The 11,680-nt window shown below is 43.3% G+C and overlaps 1 protein-coding gene and 1 pseudogene across 2 annotated transcripts in view; both read left to right on the plus strand.

Annotated features, from left to right (window-relative positions):
- rundc3aa (RUN domain containing 3Aa) overlaps positions 1-5,309 on the plus strand; it is a 49,983-nt gene extending 44,674 nt beyond the window's left edge. For both annotated transcript variants that reach the window (XM_064986780.1, XM_064986782.1), the window contains exons 3-11: positions 169-299; positions 537-622; positions 726-815; positions 905-985; positions 1,120-1,285; positions 2,685-2,842; positions 2,981-3,100; positions 3,551-3,642; positions 3,945-5,309. In XM_064986780.1, coding sequence (XP_064842852.1) covers positions 169-299; positions 537-622; positions 726-815; positions 905-985; positions 1,120-1,285; positions 2,685-2,842; positions 2,981-3,100; positions 3,551-3,642; positions 3,945-4,087 — 1,067 coding nt within the window. In that variant the 3' untranslated portion in view covers positions 4,088-5,309. The remainder of the gene's footprint in view (positions 1-168; positions 300-536; positions 623-725; positions 816-904; positions 986-1,119; positions 1,286-2,684; positions 2,843-2,980; positions 3,101-3,550; positions 3,643-3,944) is intronic.
- Positions 5,310-6,973: 1,664 nt separating this feature from the next.
- On the plus strand, positions 6,974-10,688 carry LOC135553821 (glycoprotein-N-acetylgalactosamine 3-beta-galactosyltransferase 1-like; annotated as a pseudogene).
- Positions 10,689-11,680: the final 992 nt, after the last annotated feature.

Below are 11,680 nucleotides of genomic sequence, written 5' to 3' on the forward strand. Positions count from 1 at the left end.
AGGCAAATGTAATGATTTTTACATGAGCTCATGGCATGTAAAGCTGTTTTGACTGAGTTAAAGTGCTGGATGTGAAGCCAATCTGCTGTGGTGCGTTGAGCGACAGGGACACTGTGTGGGCTGTTGTAGGAGATGGGAGTCATTGTCAGTGTTTTATCTGTGGACCAGGTCCAGGAAGCTGGTTCATCTCAGATGGCAGAAGTTTCTGGGACTACATCCGGCTGGCATGCAGCAAGGTGCAGAACAACTGCATCGCCAGCATCGAAAACATTGAGAACATCAGCACCTCACGAGCCAAGGCAAGGACTGGGATTGTGTGTGTGTGTGTGTGTGTGTGTGTGTGTGTGTGTGTGTGTGTGTGTGTGTGTGTGTGTGTGTGTGTGTGTGTGTGTGTGTGTGTGTGTGTGTGTGTGTGTGTGTGTGTGTGTGTGTCACCAGAGCTTCAGAGTAACATCCCTTAGCTGGCACTCTCGTTCTCACTGACCCCGCCTTTCACTCTCTTTTTTTTCTTTCTCTCCTTCCATTGTTTCCTGCAGGGTCGGGCATGGATCCGTGTGGCGCTGATGGAGAAGCGTCTGTCTGAGTATGTGGCCACAGCCCTGAGGGACACACGGACAACCAGGTCAGATATACCACAAAATAGTATCCCATGTAGCCTATTAACTACCAAGTTACCTTAGAAACAACATGCAAAACATAACTAATCATAAGGCTTTGCACTGCAGGAGGTTCTATGATGACGGAGCCATCGTACTGAGAGAGGAGGCCACTGTTCTGACAGGCATGCTCATTGGCCTCAGTGCCATAGACTTCAGGTGAGGCAGCATTACTCAGGCCTGCAGAATCATAGCATTATTATTCGTTACATTGTTATCTTAAAGTTCACAATTCTTTCTCTGTCCAGTTTTTGCTTGAAGGGGGAGGCACTGGATGGGAAGTCCCCTGCAGTGATTGACTTCACACCTTACCTGAAGTTCACTCAGAGGTGAGACAACCACATGCCCACTTCGGGAATATATGTCATACTAGTCAGTAGCTTAGTCATACCATAGATATGACTATAAGCAGTGTGTAAAGGTGTGTAACTCCCCTGCTATATTATATGTCCCCTGCTTACAGCTATGACTACCTGAGTGATGAGGATGACCGGTGCAGTGTGGACAGCAGTGCCAGTGACGAAAGTGTCCCAGAACACCCTTACATCCCCCTGGTCACCGACGAGGAGAGCTGGAGGAACAAGTGCCGCAAGATGGAGCAGAGGTTTAAGATCGTGTACGCACAAAAGGTGACCTTTTGACCTCCTGATAACCTTACACTCCTAAAGACATGGGGTATAGAATCTCTTCCAGCTTTTCAGGTCTCCAGAGATGTTCAAGTCCAGGCTCTGGCTGGGCCACTCAAGGACATTTCAAGACTTGTCCCCGAAGCCACTCCTGCGTTGTCTTGGCTGTGTGCTTAGGGTTGTTGTCCTGTTGGAAGGTGAACCTTCACCCCAGTCTGAGATCCTGAGTGCTCTGTAGCAGGTTTTCATCAAGGATCTCTCTGTACTTTGCTCCGTTCATCTTTCCCTCAATCCTGAGCAGTCTCCCTGTCCCTGCCTTTGAAAAACATCCCCACAGCAGGATGCTTCCAACACCATGCTTCACCATAGGGATGGTGCCAGGTAACGCTTGGCATTCAGGCCAAAGAGTTCAAACTTGGTTTCATCAGACCAGATAATCTTGTTTCTCATGGTCTGAGAGTCTTTAGGTGACCTTTGGCCAATTCCAAGTGGACATTCATGTGCCTTTTACTGAGGAGTGGCTTCCATCTGGCCACTCAACCATAAAGGCCTGATTGGTAAAATGCTGCAGAGATGGTTCTCCTTCTGGATGGTTCTCCTTCTGGAAGGTTCTCCTTCTGGAAGGTTCTCTTATCTTCACAGAGGAACTCTAGAGCTCTGTCAGAGTGACCATCGGGTTCTTGGTCACCTCCATAACCAATGCCCTTCTCTCTCGATTGCTCAGTTTGGCCGGGCGGGCAGCTCAAGGAAGAGTCTTGGTGGTTCTAGACTTCTTCAATTTAAGAATGATGGAAGCCACTGTGTTTTTGGGGGCCTTTAATGCTGCAGACATTTTTTGGTACCCTTTCCCAGATCTGTGCCTCGACACAATCCTGTCTCGGAGCTCTACGGACAATTCCTTCGACCTCATGGCTTGGTTTTTGCTCTGCACCGTCAACTGTGGGACCTTTATGTAGACAGGTGTGAGCCTTTCCAGATCATGTCCAAACAATTGAATTTACGACAAGTGGAAACCAATCAAGTTGTAGAAACATCTCAAGGTTGATGAATGGAGCATCTGAGCTCAATTTCAATTTTGAGCTCAATTTCGATTTTCTTAGTAAAGGGTCTGAATATTTATGTAAATAAGGTATTTCAGTTTTTAAGATTGCCTAAATTTTCAAAAATGTGTCATTATGGTGTATTGTGTGTAGATTGATGAATCTATTTGAACCATTTTAGAATAAGGCTGTAACGTAACAAAATGTGGGAAAAGTCAAGGGGTCTGAATACTTTCCGAAGGCACTGTATACAGAGTAATAACTATGTACTTTTGGGGTATGTAGAACACAGTCTATCTGTGTGCACTCCAGTCCCATCTTCTAACTGTGTGTCTGCGTCTGGGTCTGTGTCTGTGATGCAGGGCTACCTGGAGGAGCTGGTGCGTCTGCGGGAGTCCCAGCTGAAGAACGTGGAGACGGAGAACAAGAAGCTGAGTGCCAGGCTGGAGGAGCTCAGAGTCCAGAGCCTGCAGGAGAAGAAGGAGCTAGAGTCCATCGTACTGGAGCTGCAGGCACAACTGTGAGAGCAGTATACAAATGCACACACACTGGTATACATGATGGGGACACATACGAACATCATAAACAGACACACACAAATGCAGTACATCACATATCAGATGGTGTTAAAAGTTAATCACAAGCGTGTTCCTTCCAGCACTGCCCTCATCCCCTGTGATTCCTCCCACCTGACTAAGAATCTGTGCATCCCTCTGGTCAACCAGTGGTCCTCCATACGAGGCTACAACAACCAGGGGGACGTCAAGCTCTTCCGCAGGTATATCTACTGAATGAGTGTGTGTATGTGTGCATATGTGTGATTTTGTGATACTGTACATTTAAAGCTGCAATATGTCACTTTTTGGGCGACCCAACCAAATTCACATAGAAATGGGTGATATAGACATGTCATTCTCATTGAAAAGAAGTATAAGAAGTGTATATTTGTTCTATGTGTGGTATTTCTATGCTTCCCGTTCTTACGTTTCATTTTTGCATCTTTTACTTTCGGTTTTGTACAGCATTTTCAAACAGCTGGTTTTGGTTATGGAAAATATATTTCACAGCGGTTTGGATGGTACAATGATTCTCTACACTATACTTACTTGTTTTGTCAGATAACTAAAATTAGGTAAACTATTATAAATTTAGCAAACAGGAAATGTCGAAGCAATTTCTACACAGATATTATTGTAACAGTATTTCATGATGTCACTCATCCCTTCAGGAGAAGCTTCCACAGTTTGGAGCAGCTCTCTGCTGACGTCAGTCTGAACTCTGATTCCCAGAAGACCGATGGGCAACAGAACGGAGATACAGGTTGGTACTCAACAGATAAATGTACATTATACAAACACATTTGTAGACGCACAGCAATGCATACTGATGCTGCAGAAATATGTGAACCGAGTCACCCACTGTCATACATGCATCAACACAAAACCACACAGAAACCCACTTAGAAGAATGCATCCACATGTCCTCACAAGCGCACACATACAAAGGCATGTTTGAACAGTGTCTATGGTGTATTTTCTGTGGGTGTTTAAGTTATGCTGATAGCCAACGTGTGCTTTAGGGACAGAGTTGTAATTGTGTTTTGTCTATTCTCTCCTCTGTAGGAAAAGACTACACCCCTTCTATGCTGGGTCTCTGTGGCTCTCTGGCCTCTCTCCCCAGCTGCAAGTCCATGTCCAGCCTCAAGTCCAGTGAGTGTCTGGTCAACATCAGCATGGAACCCAGCCCTGCACTCTCCCCCAGCTAGGGGGCGCCATGCCAACAGAGTTCTGTCTGCCCAGCGCAAAGCCAACAACACCCGCCTGCCTCAACCTGGAGACACTCAATAGATCTTGAACATCTACCTACCTACATACTGTCACTATTAACACAGTAACCAACAAAACCCTTTTTCAACCAAACCCTTCTCCCACCAAATCCACCCACTGCTTCATGTCTGCAAAGATTAGAGGGGGAAAAGCTCTTCAATATTTCTTGATTTTTGTGTGGATTAAATTAAAGTTATAATGAAACTAAAAGGATCCTAGTTTGTCTGTGCTCCTCCTCACCCACACCCTCTCTCATATCCTCACACTGTCCATCCTGCTCTTTCACTGTTGTGTGTGTGAATTCCTATGTCAAAATGCTTCACCCACACCCTCTCTCATATCCTCACACTGTCCATCCTGCTCTTTCACTGTTGTGTGTGTGAATTCCTATGTCAAAATGTTGGCCTGTATTTAATGCCTTTTGGACACATCTAACTAGCGTAATTCAAAGATACAAAACTATCCAAAAGCATATATTTATTTATCCATTTAAATTCTCCTCTCCTCTAGATCTCCTTATCCAAGTCTTTCTCTGCACCTGACCCATGTGGTCATTGTACTGTCTGTGTGTCAGTCTGTCCCAGCACTGCCTCAGCCTATACTATCCTCTTGCCTGCCTGTCAAAATGACAGACAAACTGGAATGACGCACTTGCGATTAAGTCAGAACACTTGGAGGAGAAGGCTGGACTGAATTCTAACAAAAACATCAGCTATTCCTAGGTGTTTGTGGGTGGATGCAGGTTGAGCGTTGCTAACATAGTGGCTAGATGTGTATTTGATGCATGTGGCTGAATGATATTGGCATTGTTCCTCCATTGTACTGGGTTTTGGATGGCCTGAATCTCCAAATCATTGACCTGCTTGAGTAATCAGACATTACTGTTTCCGTATTTGTTCATGTGTGCAGCAATTGGTTACGTCTGTCTATCAACAGTTTTATTGTCACTTTGCTTTTTATATTTTGTTGATGAATCTGATTTTATAAATCAAGTGTTCTGTTATTTTTACACATGCATATTTGGTTATTTTTGTTCAATGACCAATGCTATTAGTTGCAATAAACTGCCTTATTTTTGTTATGTCAATCCCTTTTCAGTGAGTAATTTTTTCTCTGCAAGGGGTGTAAATGTTATTAAAGTATGTTTACCCTGAACTACTCCACTGGTTTCAACAGTATACATCTGTAATACTCATGTTGATCTTCTACTAGCAAAAGGATTCCATTTAAGCAGCCCTTGATTAGTTGAGACAAGTATGTTAGTAAGCTATTGGGCCAAGAAAAAAGTAATTGATTTCAGTACATTGTGCTGCAAACCTGCAGGATATGATTAAATGCACAGAAGTAGAATGGACAAATCATTGTCTTGAATGTGGATACCATTCTATTCAATATATTTCTATGCATTTAATCCTGTACAAAAGGTGAAATCCAGATGGATAATTTTTGATAAACTGGGCCCAGGATTGTGTCCAAGGTGCTCTATGGCACCATCTAGTGGTCCATTTACTGTGTCCCCAATCAATCAATTGGTGGGCAGTGCGTCTGCAGGGGTGGTGTCCAATTAACCGTCACATCAGGTCATTGTTCTGTTTCTGGAAGGCAGAGGGTTGGTATGTTTGATAGATCTTTGTAAAACCAAATGTAAGATTTAGGATTGATTTGTAGGTTTATGCATGTTGGTAATGGGACATTTAGATCACTAAAGTTCACATTTAGTTTAGAGTGATTAACACTATGCTTAGCATAATTATATTTTCCCTTTCTGTAACACACATGACGTCCAGTGTTTGTGACACTCAAGGTGTGGGTTGATGGTCAATAGACTTATGTTATGGATTATTATCATATCTGTTGATAGTGGATGATGCCAGACGATGTACAAGGACACACTTATTATTCACTGTAGTATTGTATTTATGACACTGTGACTCTGTAGCAGCTGACCAAGTCACTGCCTTCTGTTTTGACAAACCACAAGCTTCTCGGGCTGGTGTTTCCATAGCTTAATAAATCAGACTTTATACCAAATCTTGGTATTCAGTCTGAAGCAAACCACTGCAGAATCGTGGTAGTGTTCCTTACAAGCCAGAATGTTGAATAAAATGACATTTGAACTTACTCTATTGGTTGTCTGTGCAGTTGGTCCTTCAGCTGTTTGAAATTTGAGACAGAATATCCATCAGAAAGTATTGTCTACCCAACGTTTTAGCGCACCGGTACTGAAGTAGACATTTCTAGCACTTGGCACAAAACCATGTAAACACCTTGTATTATGTGTGCATGTACTTCCATCTCGTGTGTTCAGTCATGAGCAAACACATCTTGATTGCCACACACAGAGCCATGTTTTGAAGTCTGTTTAATACTTTCCTGTGGATATTTTGTCATATTCCGACTTGCTAAACGACCAACACCCAGGACAATCATCAGAGTACGTTCCAATAATTGTATTCAACATTCGTGACAGACGAGGTACGTTTAGTTTTTTTTCCTGTGTATGTGGTATATTGCCTACACAATTGAATGCCCACGTTTGTGACAAGAACATTTGGTGCTGTCTGATTTATTATATAAGGGCCAGTCTCCAAGATGTCAGTTAGACATTTTCTGTGCCGAATGTGTCTCCTTGTTGCAACTTCTTATAAACCAGATTGGTTTTTGATTGACTTTCTTAATGCCCTTTTTTTGTAAACCGAGACATTACTTTTACAATATGATTTTGTCTTGTGCAGATGGTTATGTCTAAGTCCACTTCAAAGCCTTCCAGGCTCTTGGATTTTATGTTCTGTGCTGGCTTTGTGTTGGGGTTCTGTCTCTGTTTCATGGCCATTGCTTACTACAAAGCATATCAGATCTCTCAGGAGACAGTGCCCTTGTCCTCACGGACCAGCAGCCTCTTGGGTGAACTCCCTTCAGGTAAATTGGAGCTACAGTATTGTTTTTACACCTCTCTGAATATCTCCAATACACTCAGCTGCATGATCATCTTTCTCTCTCTCTCGCCCTCTGTCTGTCTGTCTGTCTGTCTGTCTGTCTGTCTGTCTCTCAGTACACCACTCTGCTGTTGCCACCAATGCCTCAGTCCTCTCACCTTTGCCCCCCTCCCCCACCCCCTCTTCGGGTCGACTACTCTGCTGGGTGTTGAACTCACCCCAGACTCTGTGGACCAGAGCTAAACACATAGTGAACACCTGGGGGCCTCGCTGTGACACACTGCTCTTCATGAGCTCTAAGCCGGACCTCCTGTTCCCTGGGACCGTGCTGGCTCTGGCAACAGAGGAGGGACGGGCCAACCTGTACAATAAGACCATGGCCGCTTTCAACTTACTGCATGACGGGTAATGCTCCCACAACACCAGTATGTTCTCTCTCTCTCTCTCACAATGATGGAGGACATGATTCTGGTGGTCTAGAATCCATGTGGTATGGGAGATCTACAGTGCATTGATGGAGGACATGATTCTGGTGGTCTAGAATCCATGTGGTATGGGAGATCTACAGTGCATTGATGGAGGACATGATTCTGGTGGTCTAGAATCCATGTGGTATGGGAGATCTACAGTGCATTGATGGAGGACATGATTCTGGTGGTCTAGAATCCATGTGGTATGGGAGATCTACAGTGCATTGATGGAGGACATGATTCTGGTGGTCTAGAATCCATGTGGTATGGGAGATCTACAGTGCATTGATGGAGGACATGATTCTGGTGGTCTAGAATCCATGTGGTATGGGAGATCTACAGTGCATTGATGGAGGACATGATTCTGGTGGTCTAGAATCCATGTGGTATGGGAGATCTACAGTGCATTGATGGAGGACATGATTCTGGTGGTCTAGAATCCATGTGGTATGGGAGATCTACAGTGCATTTGGAAACTATTCAGACCCCTTCCATTTTTCCACATTTTGTTCTGTTTCAGCTGTATTCTAAAATGTATAAAATTAAATATACACACAATATCCTATAATGACAAAGTAAAAACGTGATTTTAGAAATGTTTGCAAATACCTTAAACTGAAACACCTTATTTACAGAAGTATTCAGACCCTTTGCTATCAGACTTGAAATTGAGGTCAGGTGCATCCTGTTTCCATTGATTATCCTTGAGATGTTTCTTCAACTTGATTGGAGTCCACCTGTGGTCAATTCAATTGATTGGACATGATTTGGAAAGGCACACCTGTCTATATAAGGTCCCACAGTTAACAGTGCATGTCAGAGCAAAACCAAGCTATGAGCTCGTAGGAATTGTCCGTAGAGCTCTGAGATAGGATTGTGTCGAGGCACAGATCTAGGAAAGGGTCACAACATTTCTGCAGCATTGAAGTTCCCCAAGAACACAGTGGCCTCCATCTTTCTTAAATCGAAGAAGTTTGTAACCACCAAGACTCTCACTAGAGCTAGCCGTCTGGCCAAACTGAGCAATCGGGGGTGACCAAGAACCCGATGGTCACTCTGACAGAGCTCCAGAGTTCCTCTGTGGAGATGGGAGAATCTTTCAGAAGGACAACCATCTCTGCAGCCCTCCCCCAATCAGGCCTTTATGGTAGATTGGCCAGACTGAAGCCACTCCTCAGTAAAAGACACATGACAGCCCACTTGAAGTTTGCCAAAAGACACCTAAAGGACTCTCAGACCATGAGAAACAAGATTCCCTGGTCTGTTGAAACCAAGATTGAACTCTTTGGCCTGAATGCCAAGCGTCACGTCTGATGGAAGCATCATGCTGTGGGGATTTTTTTCAGTGGCAGGGACAGGGAGACTAGGCAGTATTGAGGGGAAGGAAAGATGAACGGCGCAAAGTACAGAGAGATCCTAGATGAAAACCTGCTCCAGAGTGCTCAGGACCTCAGACTGGGGCAAAGGTTCACCTTCCAACAGGACAAAGACCCTGAGCACACAGCCAAGACAATGCAGGAGTGACTTCGGCACAAGTCTCAATGTGGCCTAGCCAGATCCCGGGCTTTAACCTGATCGAACATGAATATAGCTGTGCAGCGACGCTCTTCATTCAACTTGAGAGGATCTGCAGAGAAGAATGTGAGATACTCCCCAAAAACAGGTGTGCCAAGCTTGTAGCATCATACCCAAGAAGACTCTAGGCTGTAATTGCTGCCAAAGGTGCTTAAACAAAGGGTCTGAATACTTATATTACAGTTTATATTTTATACATTGGCAAAAATGTATAAAGAACTGTTTTTGTATTGTGATGGAGTATTGTGTGTAGATTGATGAAGAAAATAAACTATTTAATAATCAATTATAGAATAAGGCTGTAATGTAAGAAAAAGTGAAGGGGTCTGAATACTTACCAAATGTATGTAGTGCAATGTGGATGGATGGGCTGATGACAGACTGTCAGTCAGCTGACCTATATAAAGATGCTCTTTTTTTTGTTCACCCATCTACACACAATGTCCCATAAATTTGCAAACATTTCTGAAAACATTCTCGTTTACATGAGTATTCACACACCGGAGTCAATACATGTTAGAATCATATTTGGCAGTGATTACAGCTGTGAGTGTTTCTGGGTAAGTCTCTAAGAACCGTGTACACCTGGATTGTATAATATTTGTACATTATTCTTTTTAAAGATATTTACGTTTTGTTGATCATTGCTAGACAGCCATTATGAAGTCTTGTCATAGATTTTCTTTTTTTAAATAATTCCACTTCGACATTATGAGGTGTTGTGTGTAAGTAAGCCAGTAACACACAATCTCAAATTAATCCATTTTAAATTCAGGCTGGAACACAACAAAATGTTAGAAAGGTCAAGGGGTGAGTAATGTGTTATGAAAGCACTATTTGTATGTGCTGGTGAAGGAGACAAACTCTGCCTTCTGTATTTGACCCCTCCTCTTTCCCTCCATTTCCAGTTACCTAGACAAGGCTGACTGGTTCCTCAAAGCTGACAATGACACCTATGTAATTGTGGAAAACTTGCGCCTGCTCCTGTCTCGGTTCAGCCCAGACAAGCCTGTGTATCTGGGCAGACGTTTTCGCCGCTTTGTTCATCAAGGCTACATGAGTGGTGGTGCTGGCTATGTACTGAGCCGCGAGTCTGTGAGACGCTACGTCAGGGCCCTGCACCATGGAACCTGCACCCAGTCCACCCCTGCAGAGGACCTACTACTGGGCTTCTGCCTCCAGAAGCTGGGAGTCCCGGCAGGGGACTCTAGAGACCACCAACACAGGGAAACCTTGGCTGGGTAAACTTCTCTGTACCGAAGACATACTGCCCAAATGGTTCCACCAGTACAACTATTACCCTTCCCAAGTGGTAACTAGGTCTACACTCTCAGTAGAACACATATCAAATGACCTCCCTTCAGTGCCATTGAGCTTCCTGCTCATCTGTTTTTTTTCTTTCTTTCTCCCTCTGTCAGGGTCCAGACTGTTGCTCCAATTCATCTGTATCCTTCCATTACGTTCAGCCAGTCAGAATGCACATGCGAGATTACTTCCTGTCCCATCTCTGTTCAGTGGGGGGCCACAGCCCAAAGCTGGGTGAGACCAGAGAGGAATAAGCAGACCCCTTTCTATGGATTTGACAGTGACATCCCTGATAATAAATAATTATATACATGCTCGCACCGTAATTAATGATGTCATTCTCTTGTAAAGAGTTGTCTTGCAAACATTAAAACCAATGTTGTTACTAAACTCTTTAAGGTCCATGCTAGTTCAAACCAATTCATCATGATCTCGTCTGGATATTTGCCTTGTTACAGTATGTATTCATAAATTGAGTCTGTCATTAGTCATTGAGATCCTTTTAAATACTATTCTAATTCCTAATTATATGGTTAAAATGCTGTCTTCCAGTGACATACTATGTTAGCTGAGGTTCCAAATTGGTGGGTGCGATGTAATAAATAATAATTGAACCTCAACCCGGGTAGTTTGAACTGTATAAGAGGCCCCTTGGAGCCCATAGATCACTGAAGCGTTACCGGCCATTTGATTTATGTTTTATTCTCCAACACCGGTCTTTTGCGTCATTGTTTCAGAATATAGGATAAGAGCTCTCATTTTCAATGTCTACAGCAGCATCAGCTAACATAATTTGGTGTATCTATGGGCAAGCTGCAAGATCTGAACAGAACCTAACATTCTGGCTTGTATATAGGCCTTTTTAACACTCAAGTTGATCCAATATTGACAATGTCTTGATAAATTGTATACTAAACTAAAATATAAACACAACATGTAAAGTGTTGGTCCCATGTTTCATTTGCTGAAATTAAAGATCCCAGCCATTTTCCATATGCACAAAAAAGCTTTTCTCTCAAATGTTGTGCACAAATGTGTTTATGTCCCTGTTAGTGAATTTCTCCATTTCTAAGACTTTGGCACACCTGTCAGATGGATGATTATCAAGAAGCTTATAAAACAACATGATCATTATACAGGTACACCTTGTGCTGGGGACAATAAAATGCCATTCTAAAATGTGCAGTTTTGTCACACAACGCAATGCCACAGATGTCTCAAGTTTTGAGGGAGCGTGCAGTCGCCA

Source organism: Oncorhynchus masou, chromosome 14, assembly GCF_036934945.1.
Source record: "Oncorhynchus masou masou isolate Uvic2021 chromosome 14, UVic_Omas_1.1, whole genome shotgun sequence".
Classification (NCBI taxonomy): Eukaryota; Metazoa; Chordata; class Actinopteri; order Salmoniformes; family Salmonidae; genus Oncorhynchus; species Oncorhynchus masou.